The sequence below is a fragment of the Bufo gargarizans genome, chromosome 5 (genome assembly GCF_014858855.1).
Source record: "Bufo gargarizans isolate SCDJY-AF-19 chromosome 5, ASM1485885v1, whole genome shotgun sequence".
Taxonomy (NCBI): Eukaryota; Metazoa; Chordata; class Amphibia; order Anura; family Bufonidae; genus Bufo; species Bufo gargarizans.
The window spans coordinates 418989708-419015736 of NC_058084.1; the positions used below are offsets into that span (position 1 = coordinate 418989708).

General features: G+C 43.0%; 1 protein-coding gene across 1 annotated transcript in view; it reads right to left on the reverse strand.

Annotated features, from left to right (window-relative positions):
* Nucleotides 1-26029, reverse strand: part of PTPRN2 (protein tyrosine phosphatase receptor type N2) — a 1552619-nt gene that overhangs the window by 844345 nt on the left and 682245 nt on the right. Inside the window, exon 3 of the mRNA XM_044294005.1 lies at nt 9991-10104. Within this exon, the coding sequence (XP_044149940.1) occupies nt 9991-10104 (114 nt within the window). The remainder of the gene's footprint in view (nt 1-9990; nt 10105-26029) is intronic.

Sequence of the window (26029 nt, forward strand, 5' to 3'; positions counted from 1 at the left end):
TGCTGTGAATGGAAGAGGATAACAAGGCACTGCCAGGACTGATCTATCCAAGGACAAAAGGATGGGACAGGTTAAATTATATGCTTATCTCTCCTGACGTGCCTTCATTAAGAGTCAGAGGAGCCTACTCCGGCAATCCATTGTGTTGTTTTGGAGAAATTAGTACTTTTACTTTTATGTTAATAAGGTGTTCGGAGCACCGAGAGGAGGGCCTAGCATCTTGGAGCATGATTTCACTTCCGCCTTTCCTCCTTAGCCACTCCCTCTCTCCCAATAATTCACAAGGCCAGCCATCCTCACTACTCTGATGCCTAGTCCCGAAATCCCATGCCGGTGAGAGTTCAGTCCTGGCATCCAAACTGCGCATGTGCCAACTGACCTCTCGTGGAGACCCCTTTCTTGCAGCCATTCGTTGTGTGGTTTTGGAAAAATGACTACTAATCAACCCTACCAGGAGCATGCCTGGTTCACTAGGATTGATCGCACTGACAGATCTACCTAAAGCGGACCCTGATGCTCATCATCACCTATGCCTGTCTATCTCTATAGAGATCACCGTTGTGTCCTCCTACATCATATTGGGAGTGGGAAGCATTAGCCGATTCAGTTATGTTAATGAGCACATTAGGTCAACGACATATAGATCGGTGGTCTCCGGCACCTCATTAGTTAACAAGAATCTACATCTCTTCGACTGCCGTTTTATAGCTTTGGTGGAACGTTTCTTCATTAAATATCTGGTATACGGAGTTTTTCGAGGCCACACTTATTATAATGTTAAATAAAGAATTTTAGAGCTTTAGTATTTCATGTTTGAAATTGACTTCCCTATTCCACAGTAAAAGGTTCATTATGAAGCACGATACGTATTGTAGAAACCCATTTACTGGATGACATCATTTCAGTGTCTTTGTTAATATCCGTGTAGTGAAATTCTGACAGCAAGAACATTTATTTTCTACATCTTTCACATGTCAAGGCTGCTCAACTTACTAACCTTGGTTAACTTATGGCATTGTAGTGTGGCCGTACATCTCCCCACTAAAGCAGAATGGAATGTGAAATCATCTGCCGACCATCAATGATACAATACATGACACATATACAAGGCTCTTCAGACGCGTTTATTATTCAGTGCTCGTGTATTTATGGAGACACGTCTGACATTGCCCATATAAATGTATATTACATGGCCAGTGTATACATCATTTCACTGTATTATTCTGTCTAGCCTTGAACAATATCCATTATTTGATGTAGAGCTCCAAGGTGGAGATTTATCATCTCCTTTGCACCAGAAAAGTGGCTTTAAAAAGTCGCAAGTTGTGTGTTTGTGACTTTCTGAAAGAATGTTGCCGGTGGCTCTTTTTACGCTGCCCTTGCCACTTTTCCAAAAGTTCGTCTTCATTTAACAAATGAATTCTTCGACAAATTTGTCTTCATTTAACACCATTTTTTGGGAAGAAATCTATGGCAGCACTGAGCTGTCGCAGATTTATGTTTAGGCGCATGGGCTTCCAGAGGATGCGCCTAATTTATGACGAGGCGTCCAGGGGATATCAAGATCAGCGCAGAAAGCACCAGTCTTCATAAATCTTCTCCCAAATCCTCTGGATAGAAATTGAGTGAAGTGGGTTCTTGGAGACCAAGAACCTATGTTCAGGTGGCTGGGCAGGGTACAAAAGGTCTCACATGTCACAAGCACTCTGGGCTCCCATCTCTACCACTTCCAGTCCCTGCTGGATCAGGAATGTGATGTGCCATCTATATTGCACCAATCAATTACCTTGACGGGGATCTGTGCAGGAAGAGCACATGACCAGGATCACCACTGAGGCCATAGATTGTCCGGCAGCAGTAATGTGTATGTAGACAGTAGTGGAGAGGTGAGCTCATCGCTGGACCTACGTAAAGCGCTTGCAGATCTTCATTTTATCTTTTTGGACTAAGCCCGGCCCCCTGACAATGATGTTCTGGTCTTGGAGAACCCCTTTAATGCTAGGATTCTGGCTTTTTGTAGGCACCACTGAGGAGAGTGCTAACTGCATACTGTTAATCTCAATAGTAAAAGTATACAGTAAACTCTTAAAGGGCATCTGTTAGCAGATTTGTACCTCTGACACTGGCTGACCTGTTACCTGTGCACTTGGCAGCTGAAGACATCTGTGTTGGTCCCATGTTCATATGCGCTCGCATTGCTGAGAAACAATGTTTTAATGTATGCAAATTAGCCTCTAGGAGCATTACCATTACCCCTAGAGGCTCAGCTCTCTCTGCAGCTGCCACACCATTTGCACTTTGATTGACAGGGCAAGGAAGTGTAAACTTGATCACGCCAGCCTGGTCCTGTCAAAGTACAGAGGGTGCGGCAGTTACAGAGAGAGTAGAGCCTCTAGGTGTAATGGTAACGCCCCCGTTGCTCCTAGAAGCTCATTTGCATATATTAAAACTGCATTTATCTCAGCAGTGTGGGCACATATGAACATGGGACCAACACAGATGCCTTCAGCTGCCAAGTGCAAATGCAACAGGTCAGCCAGTTCCATAGGTATAACGATTAAATATTAATATTAGATTTGCCTCATCAGAGACTACCTCTTTAAGAATTCACTCTCAGCACCCCTGGCAAACGACCATCCAGAGGTCCCACTATGATGTCCAAAAGTCCGAATAGGACATATGGACATGGATTGTCTTCATGAGACAACCCATATAAAAAGGTTATTTTCAACAGTATAACTGCATGGTAGTCATTCACACAAGCCCCCCCCGGGGCAGCTGGTCCTGAGTGGGAAACCCCTGTATAGTGTCATTATGCTAATAGGTCATATGTTAATGGTTGTCATGTGGATATCCCTTTCAGAAATGAATCATTTCAGATTATTGGAGCAAGAAAATGTATTGCACAGTGGAATATGAACCTACATTGCTCCCATATGCATTAGATCAGTTTTATTTTATTCAACCAACTTTGGCAGTACCAACCCACCCACAAACTTAAGAGTCTACTCCATATTGGATTTTATTGGTCAGTTCTTTTGTTTTCCCCTGTGATGTCAGATATCTGGAGATAGCTCATAATTCTCCCACCTCCATACTATTAGGCATGTACAGGTTGAAATGTAAGTGTATGACAGGAGCACCTTACAAAGTATTAGTACTGACAGCAATAACTTTTTGCTATTACTTTCCTTTACATTTTACTTTGTGCTGCATGTGCTCACGATGCATTCTTGGACTACATGTTAATCAAGTCGCATCTACTCAAATTTGACTCAGGAAACAATAAAAAACTTACATTTTCTACAAGCTCTAGAAATCATTAGGACCATAACCTGAGGAGAACTATCCACAAATTCTGGTGGTGCTGTCAATGCCATTAGTAAGACATGATGTCCTTTCTTGATAGCACAATGCACTTTACAATAAGAACAGCATAAACTTGATAGACAATGTCGTGATATGTCAGTGATATATTTTAAATGCACATTTAGTTGATAAAGCTCTTTCTGGATTCTTTCTCTAGTACCCTATTTTCACACTGAAGATCCCCTTCTTGGGCAGTTTCCAGCACTGATGGCATGGACTTCAATAAACTACAAGGAGAACTTTGTTATCAACTGGCTTTAAACCAGAGAGATCCTAAAATGTTTAAAAATCTGACTACTGTCAGAACTACAGTAATTTCCACCACAGCTCAAACCTGAACATGTCTCCTGTCCCAATGTTACATATTTATCACACTGGCAAGATGGGATACCTTGGGGTGGACCTCCACATCTGGATGACTTTCCATGCACTTACTTACCTTACAGATCTCCATACAATTGTCCCAGTAAGGTTATTTACCTTATAATTTTGTAAAGTTTCTCAAAATTGTGGTTCCACTTTAGTTTACCTCTTAAAGCCTCCATACAAATTAAAGTATTTTATCCATTTTTTGGTGTGACCAAACAAGAATGATATCAGAGAGATGTCAGATGGTGTAAGGGGGAGAACAATTTCAATGCCCAATCATTTTGTTATTCCAGGGGATAAACCACCACCAGAGCTGTCTGACAGCAGCTCCCTCCTCTCTCCCATGAAAATACATACATGGTTGGCAGAACCAAGGATATATGTGTATACGGGGATTTGGGAGACATAGCTGGGCACCTTTAACATGGTCAATTCAGTATTAAACAGGCAGTGCCACTAATAAGACTTCATCCATTGAAGTCCACGTTGGACATTGTATGGTGACAGTGTCTTTTTTTTATCAGATACTATTTTATTAAACATTTTACATATAAAATACAAACACTGGATAAAACAACATCTCATAGGAGATAGATAGAAAAGTACAATCATTGTACGGTAATCCCCTTGACCCCCACTCCACCGCACTAGCGGAGAGACAGCTGACAGTAAAGTATACTCATTGATAGGTATTCCGAATTATATTCAGAGAACCCACTTCTGAAATCCAGATAAACGCGGACATTTCCATATCATATACAAAAGGGATGCAGGGCCCAACCCACATCGCGGGCAGGAAGAGTCAGCTCTAACTCCTATTCGATATAGGAATAACAATGTTCTATATACTCAATGAATGAGTAACGGTTGTGACATACGATGTGCTTCACAAACCGACAGTCGTGGCAATGGGGCTAAAGTGAATGTGTCTAAATGGTGGAGGTCTTGGGTTGCCCATTCTATAAACAAGCCAATAGTTGTAGTTTGTTGTTTGTTGTTTTGGAGAGAATTATCCCTCAAACTTCCATGTAGGAAATATCTGCAGAAGTGAACTTACAGATGTGTCCTTCTATACCTTTCCTCTTGGCCCAATTTTTTTGGAGATAACATGCAGTGAAAAAAAAAACATGATTTCTCGATAGTATGTCCTAAGATGTCTATTTTATACATGCCTATTGGGGGTTGTGATGTGAGTTGCGGCCTTTCAAGGGTTTTGCTAGAATTTTAGACACTACATATGGATAAAGAATACCAGACCCTTCAGTAATGTTCACAACCCAACTGTTAAAAGGGATAGTTCACTTACAAGCATGGATATAACTAAAGGCTCATGGTCCCTGGTGCAAGAGTTCAGCTTGAGTCCCCCCCTTTCCTCAGTGCTTTGTGGCCAGGGCAGGGAAGCACATAGCAAAATTTTAATGGTGCCCCAACCCATAACCCATGCCAAATTCTTGACCTAACCCCTTCCCTCCAGCCAGAGGTGTAACTTGACCAGCATGCACTTTCTATAATACCAGTGTCTTCTTATGTGGCACAAGGGTCTTTGGGCCCCCTCAGGCTCCTGGGACTGGTAGCGACTGCTACCTCTGCACCCCCTATAGCTACGCCCCTGCTTACAAGTATTCTCTCTGTCTTCTCCATGTTACAGTCCATGGAGCAGCAAATGAAATAAAACTTTAAATATGGTGCAGATGTCATCTCTCTCTCCATATAAGTGACAGAACAGGCAATGAAGTTAATCTTTAATAACTGCTGTATGTATCCGTGGTTAGTAAAATGCACAGCAGCCCATACAAGCCTTGTACATTAAAGTCAATCTGAGTGTGATACACAGCAAATTTCTCATATCTTTTATTTCTCACTATCACTTTGTTACTTTGATGAATGTGATGATCTGTCTCATCACGGAATTAATTATACTTCACCATCTGCTGGAAAACATCCATTTCCTTTTGCTCTTTGATTATTCCCAGGGTTGTTGAGTTTGTTTGATGTTGTTTTTGCTGTAAAAGGTTACACTTGTGAAAGTGGGACATGTTGCTGGCGTGCATGTATATTTTGGTTGCTTGGAGAGTTAGAAAGTTAGATTTTTATGGCAACTTACAGTCCTGTAGTCTCTGAGGACGTTTCAGCAGAGGGAGCAGTTATGGGTGCATAAAACCTTGGGGGTCATTTATTATCAGATATATTCCAATATTGGCATATTTTTATTGCAGACTGGGTCGCAAAGGGGATTTGTTGCCGAATCTGCAACTTTTCCCCACCCACGACAGGTCTAAAAAAAAGGGGGCATGGCATTGGAGGGCCGGCCGGCTCTTCTCATATATCATTTTCTACACCTGTTTTGGGTGTAGAAAATTATCTAAAGGCGGTGGATGTGTCTAAGTTATGTAGAGGCCGGCGCATCCACTGCCGACGCAAGGGGTATTGAGACCGGCGTCTAAAAAGTCACCCCTGCACTGGTGTACAACTGTGGCCATATAGGCAGGATGCAACTACAACACCCAACACCCATGAGCACATTTAGGATAATCAAGGTCAGGTTCTCCTGCATCTTATGCACAAGAGAAAATAAAAAACATTCCACATTTAGAAAAATATTATGGAGTTACACTCCTCAACACTTAAAATTGCAACACTAAGAAGGAGAAGCTTTAAGGTTATGCAAATCGAGGAAGTAACAAGTGTCGCTAAGATCTGCAAAGGATTACATTTTCAAGCAACTAGCTCCAATCTGTGGAATGTGTGAGGGGCATAAAAGTCAGACCGAAAGCCACATGAAACCCTAAGATTATTGTGCGATGCCTCCATTGACATGCCTGTTATCACCACTTGTCGCAAACTGAGAGGGACAGAATCCTTTTAACTTAGAGACCTTATCACTCCGGCAGATGGCTATGTGCCTACTCCTAGATGTCAGCATGGTTCAACATTGCACATCCCAGTGGTTGAGAGAACAACAATGAACTGGAATGACAGCAGTAGGTGCACAGATACGAACCTGCACGGCCATGGAGGCTGGAATGGAGGTCTATCCTCTACATTCAATGATAGCTGGAGACTGGTCTGGAGACCATGTGGGCAATGCTATGAAGAGACCCTCACAAGGAAACGTCACATCTATCTGACTCCTGGGATTATGGTGTGAGGTGGCACAATGTACGGTAGCCGGACCCCTCTAGTCTTCAAGCCAGTTGCACTGACAGCTCTGTGTTACATTGATTTGATCATTGATATGATTTGATATTGGTATGGCCATTTCTCAATGCCAGGCTGCATGTTGCTTGTGCTGCTGTGAGGCCTAAACGTGCTAGCATGGCCTTCAGCATTTTAGGACATGTCTCTAATTGATCACATCTGGGACATCATTGGTTGCCCATTGCAAAGGGAGCTGCCAGAAGTAGATCTTGATGATTTGCGTGTTCAAATGCATTCATCGTGGCAGATCATTCCGCAGACAACCATGAATAACCTCATTGATAGTATGGCAAGGCGTGTAAATGTCTGTATGTCTGCGTGTGGCGCTCATATATGATGCTGAATAAATGGAGATGTTTTGAATATTTTGTTCCCATTTTTTATGATTTGCAATTGATCCTGATTCCAAGACTTTTCCTTTTTAGTGTTGCAATTTCAATGTTGAGGAGTGTATTTAGGTTACTCAATATAAATGTTACACTATAGAAAAAAAGTAATCTTTGATCAGAGAGATTTACTCTAACTAGTAAGTCTGCTATAAAATATCAGTTAAAAGAGTCCCAGGTCCTTTTTTTTTTTGTCAAAAAATGAATAAGCAGAAAACCGATCATCATAGCTCTCATCGCATGTGACGTTAGGGGGGAGGCTCGTCCCTGTCCTCGCCTGCCACTGGCTGCTCCCCTCCGACACCGGATGTTTTCATCCGCGCACAGAGAGACGCAGCAGCGGCGGTGCGGGGACCAGGAGCAGCGCAGGGAGCGGGGAGCCAGGTAAGTATATTCAATGTGAGGGGCCCGGTATATGGGGGGACATTTTATAGGATTTGATAACCCCTTTACGGAAACCATTAAAGAGAATCTGTCAGCAGTTTTATGGTGTCCTAACTAAGGGCAATATAAACTAGTGACAGATCCCCTTAGCAGAATGCTGGGTCACTTTGTTTAATTGACCCGGATATTTTGCTAAAAATTTTTGCTGAACAAGTCCACATATTCATGAGCTCCTGTCTCTCCTCACCCTCAGCTGCTGATTCATTTGGAAAAAAAACTGCCAATCAGCCACAGGTGGGCGGAGGAGCCGTGACCTCTTGAATATGGGGACTCATTGGCATGCGCTGGAGATGTTAGAATTTAAAAGTGAGGGCAGCAGAAATCTGATGACAGATCCCTTTAAAGGGGTTGTCTCACTTCAGCAAAAAGCATTTATCATGTAGACAAAGTTATTAAAAGGCACTTATGTAATGTATTGTGATTCTCCATATTGCCTTCTTTGTGGGCTTTATTCATTTTTCCATCACATTATACACGACTCATTTCCAGGGGTTACGACCACCCTGCAATTCAGCACTGGTGGTCGTGCTTGCACACTATAGGAAAAAGCACCAGCCTATCTGTTGGCCAGGACAGTGGGAGCGCACAAAGGCAGGCATGCAGTAGTGGCCATTAACCCTGGAAACGAGCCGTGTATAATGTGATGGAAAAAGCAATCAAGCCAGCAAAGGAATCAATATGAAGAATCACAGTAAGTGCCTTAAATTAACTGTCTACACCAGGCATCCTCAAACTGCGGCCCTCCAGCTGTTGCAAAACTACAACTCCCAGCATACCCGAACAGCCTACAGGTATCAGCCTACAGCAGGGCATTGTGGGAGTTGTAGTTTTACAACAGCTGGAGGGCCGCAGTTTGAGGATGCCTGGTCTACACAATAAATTCCATATGCTGAAGAATGACAACCCCTTTACGTGGTCAGACCATTTTTTTTGGGCCACAATGAATATGAACAGACCCAGTAGTCTATAATCCAACATGGATTCATGGCATTTTTATCTTTAACTAGCATTGATCAGGAGCAGTTGTCTTTCATGACCACTACTGTGGCCACCCATATCATAGACCATATGGACAACTGAGCAATTACACGCATGGTTCTGAAGTGACAACATCAAGCTCTTTTAATACTTACCTTTTAGACGTACTTTTCTATCTAATGCACACAACAGTAAACAAAAGTTGTCCCAGAAATGAAATTTTGGAGGCCAAAGCCAAGAGTGAATTCAAAAAAAGAGAAGCCATATTTGTCCTTTATACTTTCTCTCCTTTTATGATCTACTCCTGGTTTAGTTCGAAAACTTTATCCAGAAACTTGACTTTGTGGCCGTACCCTTAATCAGACTTGTTGTGGAAGTAAGATCATATGTAAGAGGAAACCGGTGACCAGAAGTTTGAGATCCATGAGGAACCCAACTGCAGTCAAACGGCGATCTGTCTTTCATATACGTCAATAAGGTTTAAAAAAGACAACTGTTTTAATTCTACTGCTTTGACCCAGAGGTAGGCAAAAAATAGGCAAAAAAAAAAAAAAACAATGAGGCCTGGATGAACGTACCTTCTCCAGAAATCTAGTACATAATGTGATATAATTATCCAAAAAAGTTTCAAAGGATCCATGATTTAAAGAACATCCATCAGCAGATTTGTAGCTATGAAACTGGCAGACCTGTTACGTGGGCGCTTGGCAGCTGAAGGCATCTGTGTTGGTCCCATGTCATATGTGCCCGCGTTGAAAAAGGATGTTTTATTATATGCAAATGAACCACTAAGAGCAGCGGGGGCGTTACCGTTACACCTAGAGGCTCTGCTCTCTCTGCAGCTGCCACACCCTTTGCACTTTGATTGACAGGGCAAGGAAGTGTAAACTTGACCACGCCTGCCTGGTCCTGTCAAAGTACAGAGGGTGCGGCAGTTACAGAGAGAGCAGAGCCTCTAGGTGTAATGGTAACGCCCCCGTTGCTCCTAGAGGCTCATTTGCATATATAAAAGACTTTATTTTTCTCAGATGCAGGCACATATGAACATGGGACCAACACAGATGCCTTCAGCTGCCAAGCGCACATGTAACAGGTCAGCCAGGGTCATAGGTACAAATCTGCTGGCAGATTCCCTTTAAAGCTTTGTAACATTTGCAGTCTAATGAGGGCAGACACATTCAACTGATCGACATAAGTTTATTTTCAGACGACCCCTTTTGTATAAGGCTTGAACGCAATAGGTTACCTCTATGTGAGAGTTTCTGAAGTATAGTCCTAAGACGCTGGATAACAGGCGGTGAAACTTCATACTTGAATACGTCTAACACCGGTAGTCGCCGACATCTCCCAAACACTCCATCTTTTAAAGAGAAAATAAGAGACAGATTTTAAAACGTGCTATGAAAAGTCTGTTATGTAACAGTATGCGACATTTCATTACCCAGATTACGCAGCAGATAAACAGCACTTAGAATGCAAAGCGGAAAAACGTAGAGAAAAGAATAAATGATTGATGATTTTTTTCCGTTGAAGTAACATAAAATAAACAGTGGCAATAAATCTTGTATAAAAGCAGGCATTAACATTCAGCAGGCATATACATCTCCATCTCCTGAGTGTGTATGACGAAGATATACAGTATCTAGGAGCACTGATAATGCAGCCGCAGATTTTAATTGGTGTTTGTCTAGTCTGTTGATTGCTGAAAATGTGACAATTTTTTATTTTTTTTATATCTGGATTTTGTTTTTGGTTGCCGGCACTGAAAAGGAAATGAGCGATAGTAAAAATAATGAATGATAATGAATGGGAAATGAGCTATATATTTTTATACATAGGCGGAAATAAGATAGCATGCTGTCGAAAGAAACAGCAGCGACAGTGAACCTTTTATTTTTTTTATTTTATTATAGCCTTGAAGGCGTTGTCCCATGAAAAAATATTCTACAGCAGGGATCGGCAACCTTCAGCACTACAGCTTCTGTGAAACTACAACTCCCAGCATGCACACTTACTCAGCTATTCTTGTAACTGCCCTAGAAGTGAAAGGAGGATTCTGGAAGTTGTAGTTTCAGAACAGCTGGAAAGCTGATCCCTGTTCTACAGTTTTCAAACCAGCATCTGGATCTGAATACTTTCATAATTGCATGTAATTAAACATTTTACATAGCCACTGAGTTATTGAATAAAATCTATCTGTATAGCACCACCTGCAGTTAGTTTTTTTCTTATTTCTTTGACCTGCTCACTGAGAAGGCCGCACATGCTCAGTTTCATCCTTCAGCTGCCTCCTGAGCTGTGATAGGAAGAGCTGAGACACGCCCCCTTAGCTGCAGCAGAATGGACACTCCCCTTGAGCTGTCAGCTTGATATAAATCTAGCAGAGCAATGACGGGAGATCTCTGGATCCATGTGAGGTGCAGGGCTGGTTCTAGCTTTGTTAGAAAGAGATTGTCATGTACTATATGATGTCTGATTTTCATTTTTTACATTAGTCATGAAATACATTATGAAAATGTATTTTGCCTACTGCAGGACCTGAAGGGGCGGTATAATTTCCTGTGTCATGCACAGCACTGTGAGGTCAAGAAATATTTTAGGAAAAATACAGTGTATCTGTTTTTGCTCTTTTAAAGGGTTTGTCCCATGACAAAATATTCAACATTTTTCAAACCAACACTAATGAAAAATAATACCGATAATAATAATGAATACTTTTGTAGTTGCATGTAATTAAAAATTTTGGATAGCCACTGAGTTATTCACTGAAATCTCTCTGTATAGCGCCACCTGCTGTTTCCTCTATTTCTAATTTCTCTGTCCTGCTCACTGAGATGGAAGCAGAGTAGAAAAGACACCTCTCCTGAGAAAGAGCACACCCCCTGAGCTGCCAGCTTCAAATAAATCTGGCAGAGAAATTGAAGCAATTAACGGGGAAATCTCTGGATTCATGTAAAGTACAGGGCTGGTTCTAAGTTTTCTAGAAATAGATGGTCATGTAAGATACGAGATCAGATTTTTATTTTTTAAACATGGAATAACCTCTTTAAGATACCAAAATGTGCAAAAAATATATAGTTAGATTTGCACCTCCAAATGATATGAAATGAATGAAGAGGTGCCTGCTACCATGGCTGATGTGCAAAAGCAAACTATCACTACATGTACCAGCACAAACATACTGCAAAGATATGTGCACACATTAAAAACATGGAACCGGAGTACTGCTGTGTTTACTATACATGAAAATTGGAGGCTCTTTGCACACATGATCAAAATTGTATAAGCCATTTAAAGAGGACACTTTATCGCTGGTAGATGGGTTCACAACATTTTTTTAATCAAAAATGTGTGCAAAGAGCCTTACATTTTCATATACAGTAAGTATATCAGTAATGCAGTTCAGAATAATCAGTTTTCAATGTTTGCAACAATGTTTTTTCATTATTTGCACATCTTTGTGCTGCTACACGAGAGCCTAGACTAGAATATCATCACATGAAAAATAAGGTTGGGTTTCTGTGTTTTCCTGCCTAAGGCCTCATGCACACCACCGTATTGCGGTCTGCAAACCACGGATCCTCAAAATCCAGATACCTTCCATGTGAGCTCCGCATTTTTCTCACTCCTATCACTAGAAATGACTATTGTCCACAATAGTACAATCTGCAGAACGAACATACGGATGCGGACAACACATGGTTGACATAATTTTGAGGACCCCAAAAAATCAATGGGTTCATGTGCTATCCACAAAAAATGCAGATCAGACACAGATGTAAAATAAGATTGTGTGCACGAGGCCTAAGAAAGTAGAAAATTTAGCGTTCATACAGCAATATTACAGCTAAATATTACAAATGCCTCCAAGGCATGAGCAGCCAGAAGAGTGAAAGTAGCCCGAAATAAAGTGTTGCTCACACTTCTCTATATTAATAAACACAGGCAACAAACATAACCTCTCAGATTTCACAGGAGTCAAGAGTCAAACATTTTCTTTCTATTTCTTTCCATAAAGCCTCTTATAAAATTACAGATATTGGTCTGTATTTTGCATAAGTATGGCCTCATTCACGCGGCCGTTGCCCGGCCATGGCCGTATTACACGGGCACCGGCCATGGCCGTATTACACGGGCACCGGCCGTGTGCACCCCGCATCACGAATGCGGACCCATGCACTACTTTTTTGTGGTGTGGACCGTCGGATGCAGAATGCGGACTCGAAGTGAATGGGTCCGCGATCTGCATGCGGTCCGCAGCACTGGCCTGGCCGACACACGTGCATGACCCCTTTTGTAAGATAATTAAAGGAACCTTCTGTAAAGAGTAACTTCACTTCTGTATTTTGAATCCACTCCTAGTATAAAATACTGACTTAAACCAGGCATCCTCAAACTGCGGCCCTCCAGCTGTTGCAAAACTACAACTCCTAGCATGCCCAAACAGCCTACAGGTATCAGTCTACAGCAGGGCATTGTGGGGGCGTAGTTTTACAACAGCTGGAGGGCTGCTGTTTGAGAATGCCTAACTTAAATAGTGTGATAGTGGCCTTTGGGCTCAGGCACACGACCGTATGTAGTTTGCAGTCCGCAAAACACAGATTCGGGGAAAAAAAACTGATGATATCCACGTGACTTCCGTGTTGCATCAGTTTTTTTTGCAGATCCATTTTAAAAATGCCTATCCTTGTCCGCAAAATTGACAAGAATAGGACATGTTCTATTGTTTTGCGGAACGGACTTACAGACATACGGAAAAGGAATGCACACTGAGTAATTTTCCTTTTTTGTGGACTCATTGAAGTGAATGGTTCCGCATACGGGCTGCAAAAACAACGGAAGGGACACGGAAAGAAAATACAGTCGTGTGCATGAGCCCTTAATAGGGTGCGTTCACATGTGGCATTGTTGTTGCAGATCTGGGGGCTTTAATTTTTAAAATGTTTTGATGAAAAAATGCACCAAAATTGTTGCAAAACAGGAAAAAACACTGCCGTATCTGATAGAGATTGTTATAAATATTTCACATTATTAATGTCCTTCAGAACAATGTGTTACATTCATGAACGCTTTTAGGCCTCATGAACACGACTGTGGAGCTGCCATTCCCCATGTTGCAGACTGCAAAACACGGGCACTGCTCAGGTGCACTCCGTATCGCGGTGTGGACTCACTGACTTCAATGGGTCAGAGATCTGTAAGATGCGGCGAAAGATAAGATATGTCTTATCTTTTGCGGCGTGGAGGCACGGACCCGGAAACACACGGAAGCCCTCCCATTGGCTTCTGGATCCGTGTGTGTGCACCACAAAAGATAGAACATGTCCTATCTTTTGCTGCATCTTGCGCATCACTAACCCATTTAAGTCAATGGGTCCGCAGCACAATGCAGAGTGCACGCGGCCAGTGTTCGTGTTTTGCGGACCCGCTGCTTGCTGTCCACAACAAGGACACGGCGTCCCCCCGGTTGTGTATATGGGGCCTTACATATACCGTACCAGTGAGAATGACTATTACATCCCAATATACGGCTTGGTCTACAGGGTGATCTTGGCTGCGAGCCATGGAGCTGAATGGAGTTGCAGCACGACTCGCAAGTCGACGCAAACCCAGAATTGTAAAAAAAATTAAAGAAACAATGCTACACAGCCATTTATGATCATCTGGAACATGTTGTGTCCTAAATAACTAATAAGACTGTATATGTGCTTAAAAACCTCTGATCAGCATAATGTGTCAATTAGCTGTAGAGCATTTTCTAATATAAAAAAGGGAAATGGAGTAATAACAAAGCTTCATTTATTTAGTTGTATGCCATCAGAAGAAAAAGGCAGCCTCCTCGTCGACGGATTCTGGAGTATACCTACTAATTACCTCCTAATTAGGCTTTATTTAGAGCGTTGGTTACCTGTGTGGGGAGGGTTGGGGGGGGTTTGTGGCACAGATTTCTCTTCCATCTCTCATACAAAAGGCTAGAGTAATTCAATGATTGGACTTTTCTCTTTTGTTCTCCATACGAATGTACATGAACAGTAAAAGATCTGCTACTAAAGAATGGAATCTTAATTGGAATTAGACCAAAAAGCCTTAATTAAAAGAATAACAAAGCTGCACTTTATTAATATTTACAGCCAGCACTAGAAATATCATAAATTATCTTCGCAATTTAATTTAAAGGGATTGACTTATCATAGTAAAAGCCCTTTACCTTGAAGCCACCATAGCAATCAGTTGTTAGCCACAACTCTGGCTCCTGAGACCTCCTGAGCCAGACCAACAGGGCAAATGTAATATCACATGGCAACCATTTATTGATGGCCTCCGCTGAACACAGCAAGAGCTTCTACTTCTAGGACACAACCCCTTAAAGGAAAATGCTTATGTGTCATACTCGTGTGGTGGATAGTCAATACACATTCTGCTTGCTCATGTGTCAAATAGAATATTGGTTGCAATTACAAGGCTGTAGGTACGGTTGCAAGAAAAAGTAAGCGAACCCTTTGAAATACATGGATTTCTATATTGATTACTAGTAAAACACTAAGTGTTGTACTGTTCATGCCTTTTTTTATGCACTTTGAGTAAACAATCACAGTCCAGGGAGAAGCCGTACGTGAATCTCTGAATTTAATAATCCCTTTAGCGGCAATCATCTCCAGCAACATTTTCTTGTAGCTGTAAATTAGAATTGCACAAAGTCGAGGAGGAATTTGAACCATTCCTTCCTGCAAATGTGTTTCAATTTATGAATTTCTGAGATTCCTTGCGTGCACAGCCCTCTTCAGATCATGCCATAGCATCTCAATAGGGTTAAGGTTGGGAGGACTCTATTCCAAAACACAAATCTGTCTTTTTCAGCCATTCTTTAGTTGATTTGAATGTGTGCTTTGGGACATTGTCTCTTCAGCTTACAGTCATGGCTGCACCTACGTTCTCCTGTAAAATGTTTTGAAATACCCTAGAATTAATTGTCCCCTCAATGTTCCCAAGGCATCCAACCATTTTGTTCCCTTCACCGTGTGCCACAGTTGCGATGAGGTTTTGATGGTGTTGTGCTGAAATATTTCCTTTAAACATAGCATTGTGCTTTTCTGCTAAAATGTTCTACTTTTGTCTCATCTGTCCATATAAGATTTTCCCAGAAGCATTGTGGAACATCCAGGTGGTCAGACTTGAGATAGGCTACAATGTTTTTCTGGACAGCAGCGGCTTCCTTTGTGGTGTCCTTTCTTGCTCAGTGTTTTTCTAAGAGTGGAGTGATCTTAACAGGATGCTCACTTCTCGGAGGGGAATAGCAACAATCCTGAAATGTCTCAATTTGTGCATTTGTACTGTACATAATTTGCCCAATCGTGTATAGAAGTACACTCAGGTCTTTAGCAATGCTTTTGTAGCCTTTTCCAGCTTCATACCTCTCTATTAGGCCCCTTTCACACAAGCCAGAATTCCGCGCGGGTGTAATGCGTGAAGTGAACGCATTGCACCCGCACTGAATACGGACCCATTCACTTCAATGGGGTTGTGAAGATGATCGGTGATTTTCACACATCACTTGTGCGTTGCGTGAAAATCGCAGCATCTCCAAGAAATTGCAGATGTGGTGCGATTTTCATGCATGGTTGCTAGGAGATGATAGGGATGAGCAACCCCGGACCCCATTAAAGTCTAGTCACTGTATTATTTTCCCTTATAACATTGTTATAAGGGAAAATAGGAGCATTCTTAATACAGAATGCTTAGTAAAATGTGCCTTGAGGTTTTAAAAAATAATAAAAACATAACTCACCTCATCCACTTGGTTGCGCAGCCGGCATCGTCTTCTTTTTGTTTCAGGACCTGCAAATAGACCTTTGATGAGGTAATCGCGCTCACCACATGGTGAGCGCAGTGATGTCAGAGCAGGTCCTTCTGAATGAAGATAGAAGATCCTTCTATCTTCATTCAGCAGGACCTGCCCTGACATCACCAAGCTCACCACGTGGTGAGCGAGATTACACAATTAAAGGTCCTTTTGCAGGTCCTGAAAGAAGAAGAAAGAAGACGATGCCAGCTACGTGATCACGTGGATGAGGTGAGTTATGTTTTTATCATTTTTTAACCCTCAATTGACATTATACTTAGCATTCTGTATTATTCTTATAACCATGTTATAATGGAAAATAATAAAAATCTACAGAACACCAAACCCAAACCCGAACTTCAGTGAAGAAGTCCGGGTTCGTGTCGTGCAAAACGCATTGCACTCGCGCGGAAAAAACTGAACAACAGAACGCAATCGCAGTCAAAACTGACTGAAATTGCGTGCCTACTCCCTCGATTTTCCCTGATCGCACCTGCATCGCATCCGGCCCTTACCCGCGACGCCCGTGTGAATGGGGCCTAAGACAACTTTTGGAGTCTTCTGTTTAATGCATGATTCGAACTATCCTACTTTTGTTGAGCAGAAAAGATTTGTTAGTAACCAGGCTTAATGTGCCTTTATTTAATAGGCAAATACCTATGAAACCTATACTTTTAATATCATCTTCTTAATTGAAAAAGCTTTACTAATTACTAGCTCTTGGAGAAGTCATTAACATAAAAATTCACATACTTTTTCTCTCCCTGCATAGAGGATATTTACTCAATATGCTCAAATAAAGATATAAATGGTTTGTGTATTATTGGTTTACTTAGATTGTCTTTGACTTTAATTGCGACTTAAGAATCAGACTACATTTTATGAGTAATAAAAAATCCAGGTAATTCCAAAGAGTTTTGATGGGATCATCACTGCCATGTACACCACTATGATGTCATGCAACATAAACCTTAGTTTTCAATACTAGCACTATTTAATATACACGGACAAAAGTATTGGGACACGCCTCTTAAAGAGAATCTGTCACTCCAATTTTGGACCATTATCTACAGTAACACTACAGGGAGTGCAGAATTATTAGGCAAATTAGTATTTTGACCACATCATCCTCTTTATGCATGTTGTCTTACTCCAAGCTGTATAGGCTCGAAAGCCTACTACCAATTAAGCATATTAGGTGATGTGCATCTCTGTAATGAGAAGGGGTGTGGTCTAATGACATCAACACCCTATATCAGGTGTGCATAATTATTAGGCAACTTCCTTTCCTTTGGCAAAATGGGTCAAAAGAAGGACTTGACAGGCTCAGAAAAGTCAAAAATAGTGAGATATCTTGCAGAGGGATGCAGCACTCTTAAAATTGCAAAGCTTCTGAAGCGTGATCATCGAACAATCAAGCGTTTTATTCAAAATAGTCAACAGGGTCGCAAGAAACGTGTGGAAAAACCAAGGCGCAAAATAACTGCCCATGAACTGAGAAAAGTCAAGCGTGCAGCTGCCAAGATGCCACTTGCCACCAGCTTGGCCATATTTCAGAGCTGCAACATCACTGGAGTGCCCAAAAGCACAAGGTGTGCAATACTCAGAGACATGGCCAAGGTAAGAAAGGCTGAAAGACGACCACCACTGAACAAGACACACAAGCTGAAACGTCAAGACTGGGCCAAGAAATATCCCAAGACTGATTTTTCTAATGGTTTATGGACTGATGAAATGAGAGTGAGTCTTGATGGGCCAGATGGATGGGCCCGTGGCTGGATTGGTAAAGGGCAGAGAGCTCCAGTCCGACTCAGACGCCAGCAAGGTGGAGGTGGAGTACTGGTTTGGGCTGGTATCATCAAAGATGAGCTTGTGGGGCCTTTTCGGGTTGAGGATGGAGTCAAGCTCAACTCCCAGTCCTACTGCCAGTTTCTGGAAGACACCTTCTTCAAGCAGTGGTACAGGAAGAAGTCTGCATCCTTCAAGAAAAACATGATTTTCATGCAGGACAATGCTCCATCACACGCGTCCAAGTACTCCACAGCGTGGCTGGCAAGAAAGGGTATAAAAGAAGAAAATCTAATGACATGGCCTCCTTGTTCACCTGATCTGAACCCCATTGAGAACCTGTGGTCCATCATCAAATGTGAGATTTACAAGGAGGGAAAACAGTACACCTCTCTGAACAGTGTCTGGGAGGCTGTAGTTGCTGCTGCACGCAATGTTGATGGTGAACAGATCAAAACACTGACAGAATCCATGGATGGCAGGCTTTTGAGTGTCCTTGCAAAGAAAGGTGGCTATATTGGTCACTGATTTGTTTTTGTTTTGTTTTTGAATGTCAGAAATGTATATTTGTGAATGTTGAGATGTTATATTGGTTTCACTGGTAAAAATAAATAATTGAAATGGGTATATATTTGTTTTTTGTTAAGTTGCCTAATAATTATGCACAGTAATAGTCACCTGCACACACAGATATCCCCCTAAAATAGCTAAAACTAAAAACAAACTAAAAACTACTTCCAAAAATATTCAGCTTTGATATTAATGAGTTTTTTGGGTTCATGGGTTGTTGTTCAATAATAAAATTAATCCTCAAAAATACAACTTGCCTAATAATTCTGCACTCCCTGTATAAAGGATCGTTCACACAAACGTGTGCTGCCCGTTGCCGTATTGCGGACTGCATTTGCAGATCCGCAATACACGGGCACCGTTCCGTGTGCATTCCGCATCACGGATGCAGACCCATTCACTTCAATGGTTCCGCAAATCCGGCGATGCGGAACGCAAGCACGGAACTCTACAGAAGCACTAGGGAGTGCTTCCTGGGGTTCCGTTCCGTACCGCAAAAAGATACAACTTGCTCTAACTTTTTGTGGCACGGAGGGATCGCGGACCTATTGGATCCACGATCCCCATGCGGCTGGGTCATGGTCGGTGCCCGTGCATTGCAGACCGCTGACTATTTTTTATTTTCTTACTTCCCCCCCATTCTCCTGCTGTCAGGGTTCAGAGATGCATTGAAATACATTGTCAGGACTGCTGTACATGCGCACACAAGTCCTCTCCATTACGTTGGAACAGCACAGCAATCCGGACTGTGTATTTCAGAGCAGCTTTGAGTGCTGACAATAGGGCCAACTGGGAGCAGTAGGCCAATAAAAAATTGTGATCTGACTCCTTATCTGCAGTACTACTCATGTATTGATTGGGGTGACAGATTCCCTTTAACCACTGAATTCAGGTGTTACATTCATTCCCATTGCCACAGGTGTATAAAATCCAGCACTAGTTATGTATCCTGCCTTTATGGACATTTGTTAAAAGAATGGATCATTCTAAAAAGCTCACTGAATTCAAGTGTGGTACTGTAATAGGATGACAGCATTGTAACGGATGTAAAGTAGAACTGGCTTAGTTGTGCATAGCAACCAATCAGATTGATCCTTTCATTTTCCAAAGGAGCTCTGAAAAATGACAGGTGTAATCTGATTGGTTGTTATGGGCAACAAAGCCAGTTTTCCTTTACACCAGTTATGATAAATCTATTCCAGTCAGTAGACACCAATGCTCTGCTGACTCAATTACTGCAGAGTTTCAAACCTCCTCTGGCATAAACATCAGCAGAAGCACAGTGCGCCAGGAGCTTCGTGATATGGGTTTCTGTAGCCCAGCAACGGCATCTAAGCCTTACATCACCAAGAACCATGCCACGTGTCGGACAGAGTGGTGTAAAGCACACCACCACTGGACTCTGGAGAAGTGGAAACATCTTCTGTGGACATATGAATCACGTTTCTCTATCTGGCTGTCTGATGGATGAGTCTTAGTTTGGTGAATGCCAGGAGAACGTTACCTGCCTGATTGCATTGTGCCAACTGTAAAATTTGCTGGAGGAGGGATGATGCCGTGAGGTTGTTTTCACTTACAAAGAGTGAGGGCAATCTTAATGCTTCAGCATACCAAGACAGTTTGAGAAAGGCCGTTTTCTGTTTCAGCATGACTGTGCCCCCGGTGCACAAAGCAAGGTCCATTGTTACAATGGCAGTTCATGGCCACCAGTGCGCACAGGCGCCAGCTTCCTGTGTGTGAATCAGGGCTTGTATTCATTGTACCTCTGCCTTTAGCACTACTAGGGTTAATCTTCTCCTGCTCTGTGAGCTGCTGCATTGTTGTGTCCAATTGTTAATCAGCTGCTCCAATATATACCTGGCTGTTTCCTTCAGTTCTTGCAATTGTGCAATAGTTCTCTACTGATCTGGCTAGGTCTCTCTTCCTTGTTGGAGCCTGTACAACAGCTGTATAATTCGTTTGTCTGCCTGTGTACCGACCTTGCCTGATTCCTGGATCGAGTGCCAACTGCCCTGACCTTTGGATTGTAAACGAACTCTGCCAGCTCTGGCCTCTGCCCATTTCCTGACTATGTGCATTGCCTGATCACTCTGTGCCATGCACCAGTGTCTCTGTCAGTCAATCACACCAGAATTACCTCAAGAGGTAGCATCCTATAAGCTCCCCTTCAGTGAAGTCTAGATCTCTGTATAGGGGTGAAAAGGTGAAAACCAGGGGACTGCCAGGATAGTGCCCTTAGTTGGTTCCACAATCATTGTACATAACATCTATAAAGACATGGTTACATGAGTTTAGTACAAGTACTTGACTGGTTCGCACAGAGCCCTGACTTCAACCCCATCAAACACCTTTGGGATGAAATAGAATGTAGATTGAAAAAGCCAGGTCCTCTCGCCCAATATCAATTTCTGACCTCAAAAATGCTCTTCTGGATGGGAAAAATTTCCACACACACTCTAAAATCTTGCAGAAAGTCTTAATAGAAAAATGGAACCTGTTTTAGCTAAAAAGGGGAGACCAACTTCATATTAATGCCTATGGATCCATACAGTAAATAGTGTCCATACAGTCCAGGATTGTGTAACACCAAAGTCTAATATATAAAGCTGAGTGTAAGTGTGTATGTCCGCTAAAGGAATCCACACCAACACATTTACAATCATGAAATTTGGTACACAGGTACATCAGGTGTCCGGGGAGGTTTTAGACCAGGTCTCAGCTCTCTAGCATGTACTGTTTTTGAGATATTCCAAAACAATGCATTAGCCAATAGAAGCCTGGTCACATGACCCTTATTAGCCAATAGAAGCTCACAGGCCCTTAGTCTCCACATACACACAGTTTTACACCAGGTTTACCCCCCAAAAAACTGCAATTTTTCTTCACTGCTGTAGGTCAGCATTAAAGGGGCAGGGCGCTGTGGATGACACTGTTAAGGGAGTGGAGTGCTGTGGAGGTCACAGTTCAGGGGGCAGGACTTAAAAACCACGCACCCACTAACTAAGGTCCCACTAACCCATGTCCCCGAGTCGGTTAGGCCACACCTCCTCCCACTTGCAGCCGACGGGGATTGACATAATAAAGGCGAAAACAACTTCTGTCAGCTGCAGGGGTGGTAGGGAGGGTGACTTTCTCCCTGCAGCTCATGCTCAGATAGCACAGTGCTGCTGTCTGAGAGTGAGCTGTTCAAAAGGACATCCCTGTGTCTGTCCAGGCCCTGTGCCGGACAGAGGACAGGTAGTCTGAAAGCTGGACTGTCTGGCCTAAAACCGGACCTCTGGCCACCCTAGGGGCACCCTAGGGGCAGACTGCTGTGGAGGTCACAGTTAAGGGGACAGTCTGCTTTGGAGGTCAGTGTTAAGGGGCAGATTGCCACTGTTAAGGGGATGGGGTGTTGTGGAAATCACTGATAAGTAGATGGGGTACTGTGAACTAATGAAGGGGCGGTGGAGGTCACTGTTAAAGGGGCGGGCTGCTGTGGAGGTCATTGTTAAGGGGGGCAGGATGCTGTGGAGGTCACTGTTAAGGGGGCAGGGAATGGTGGAGGTCACAGTTAAGGAGAAGGTCCGCTACTGAGGTCTCTGTTAAGGGGCGGGGTGCTGTAGAGGTGACCTTTAAGGGGGCGGGGTGTTGTGAAGATCAAATTTTAATGGAACGGAGCTCTGTGGAGGTCACTGTTAAGGGGGAAGGTTATTGTGAAAATCACTGTTAACGAGACGGGGTACTGTGGAGGTCATTAATAAAGGGAAGGCCGCTGTGGAGGTCACTGTTAAAGGGGCACGCTGCAGTGGAGGTCACTGTTAAGGGGGCAGGGAACGGTGGAGGTCACAGTTAAGGGGAAGGTCCGCTATGGAGGTCTCTGTTAAGGGGCAGGGTGCTGTAGAGGTGACTGTTAAGGGGGCGGGGTGTTGTGAACGTCAAATTTTAAGGGAACAGAGCTCTGTGGAGGTCACTGTTAAGGGGGAAGGTTATTGTGGAAATCACTGTTAACGAGACGGGGTACTGTGGAGGTCACTAAAAAAGGGGAGGCCGCTGTGGAGGTCACTGTTAAAGAGGAGGGCACTGTGAATGTTACTGTTAAGGGGGTAGGCTGCTGTGAAGGTCACTGTTAGAGGGGCGGGGTACTGTAGATGTCACTGTTATAGTGAATACTGTCGATATCTTTTAACGACACACACAAACATTAAATGAAATAGAAGAAATATACCCGAGCGAAGCCGGGTCCTTCACCTAGTATTGTATAAAATGCATAGGTATTAGGTAGGTGTTGGCAAAGTACAAAACTAGTATATATCATTCTGACCTTATATACTTTACCTAGGAATTTTAATAGAATGCCTAATTATCCTATAGAATGTCTAGCATGTTTTTGGAATAATATAATAAAATACATAAAAGTTATCCACCAATTATAGGTAATGCATCCTCTAATAGCAAAAAGATGCGCAGTCAGTCAATATCGGTGAGGTACTTTCTTTGCTGCAGTTTGTTCCTTTCACACTTTGCCTAAAAGTCCTTTTACATGGGCTGAAAATCGAGAAGGAGTGCTACTATGAATGCCCGTTTCCAATGTAAAGGTGCCCCTAATTACCTGAAGAACGAGCAAATACTCATCAGGAGAAAACATCACTGAGGCGGATGCCAAAATCATTGTTTCTGAGCAGTAGATCATTCTGCAGCCCAGAAACCATCTGTGTGAAGGCTACAGATTAATTGATCACTTGTCCTCATACAGAGGAGATGATTGTGGCATGTAAAAGCAGCTTTTTATGGTTCTTTCTCAATAACTGCCTGCTTGACCGGCCCATGTAAAGGGGCCTTAGAACAAATCATCTGTACGCATTTCCTTGGAGACCAATGTACTGTGCATAATCCAGACATTTACAAATGTAATGCATTCTCCAGAAATGCAAAAGACATTGTTCAAAAACAGCAACAAACTACAATAAGAAATATAATTAAAAAGACATGTCAGAGAAGGGTTTTGCAAACAGGAGGAAGGGATAAGAAGAAATCTGTGGGTTTTTGGTGGCCTAAAATGTTTTCAACTTTGAGGTTTGTCTGCTCATAGGTCATGGTTTCCACGGGTATCCTACGTACCAACAGGTAAAAAGTAAAATTTGTGACATTTAAATGGGTTCTACAGGCATTTTTGTCCGCTTGGTGCTAACCTGTGGAAGAAAGTTCTTTTACATAGGACTTACCCTCCCTCGCTCCCCAGCTGCACTGGCACAGGCTGTGGGCTCTTCGCCCCATCCCTCAGACTACCCTGGAACATCACCAAAATGCCCACCTTCCGTAGTCTGGTTTGTGGAATTGTCCTGGCAAAAATTGGATTGTTGGCAAGTACGTGACACAGATTTATGACAGAAAAGGCTACGATAGGGGGGCGTGGCCTGACCGAGCTCGATGGCGGCTGCTTGTTAGCAGAGCTCTCGCCACCAGACCCTATTTTTAGCCCTTATCATAGCACTACTCAGTGTCCGGTATGAAGATTCAGTCGAAAGACTGTATGCCGATTACCCCCGGGCGAAGAGACGATCCAAGCCCGAGCCAGGACATGGACAAGTACCTTAACAAGTCGGCTTCTCAGCCGCCAGCGAAGGCCTCTAAGATGGCGCCGAAACAGCATGGCGCGGCTCCACGCGATTCAGCTCCACAGGCGTCCCAAGCACCGAGAGAGGAGGACGATACCAGCGAGCATAGCTCACAGCACGGTGATGAGAGGTCAGCTCTCACCAGAGAATTCCTGGAGGGGGCTTTACAGAGAGCGCTAGCTCCGTTGGCTGCTGATCTGGCATCCATAAATTCACCATATCGGTGACCGAGTAGAAACTCTTGAACAGACACAAGACGCCGTACTCACATTCAATTCGGCGGTGAAAGAGTCCTTATTCTCCCATGCCAGAGCGATGAATTCTCTCCTACTACAGATGGAAGATCAGGAGAACAGAAACAGGCGGAGTAATATTAGGCTCCGGGGCCTTCCTGAGGCTGAGGAGAAGGAAGACCTATTTCAGGTAATGGACTCCCTCTTTCACATGCTGCTGGGCCCGGAACAAGCAGGTCACGTTACTGTGGAAAGGGTGCACAGGGCTTTAAAGCCGAAGCCGACATCCCGCGACAACCCCAGGGACATAATATGCGGTATCCTGAGTTATAGGGACACCGAATTGATTTTACAAGCGGCTAGGAAAAGGGGTGAGATAAAGCTTCAGGGGGCCAATGTACAGATCTACCAAGACCTGACAGCTTCCACCTTGCAAAAGAGGAGATTATTAAAGTTTCTCACTGACCTCCTCCGCACCGCAAAGTTCCCATACAGGTGGCTTTTTCCTTTTGGGATCCTAATCACGGCCGGAAACCGTCGCATAACCGTTCGTACGCCAGAGGACCTCCCCCAGTCTGGGAAGCACTGCAGATTTCACCGGTTGAGATCCATTCCTGGATGCCCGTCCCACCTATGGAGGATTTACCACCGTTGCCTTCGGCATCAAAATGGATGCGGCCTAAACCCCAAAGATCCGGGAAGAATAGAAAAGCCTGGACCCAAGGAGCACCGGACTGAGATTTTGTCTACAGAGCTAGTCTCCTCTTGTTCCTCATTTTATAAATAGGTACTACCTTACCTGGGACTGCTTTGATGTGGTCGTTGAATCTAATAAGATAGTAGCTCCTGGATATGTGTATAACCTTTCTTTTTTCTCTCCTTAACATGGTTTTGATTTATTCACTTTTAAGTTAGGGTGCATATGGCGCTGAAGTGTTTCACTCCTTTTATTCACAATTGTCCATTTATATCTGACAGAAATGTATGTTGGAGTAGTATAATTTTCCTTGTATTATGGTACTCAGGGCTAAGAGCAGGGGTTCTGGGCTGGTCGGGATACACATGTCACTCACATGTGTAATATATTTTTTCCTCCCCCCAGCACAAAATTCCTACCTTTTTCAGGAATTATCCTACAGTTATATTCTTTGTTCTACTGTTATAACGGTTTTGATGTGTACATCTTTATCATCTGGTCAGATATATGATCTCAGCTCGTGGTGCTATAGCTAAATTCCAATGGCTCCGTTAACATTA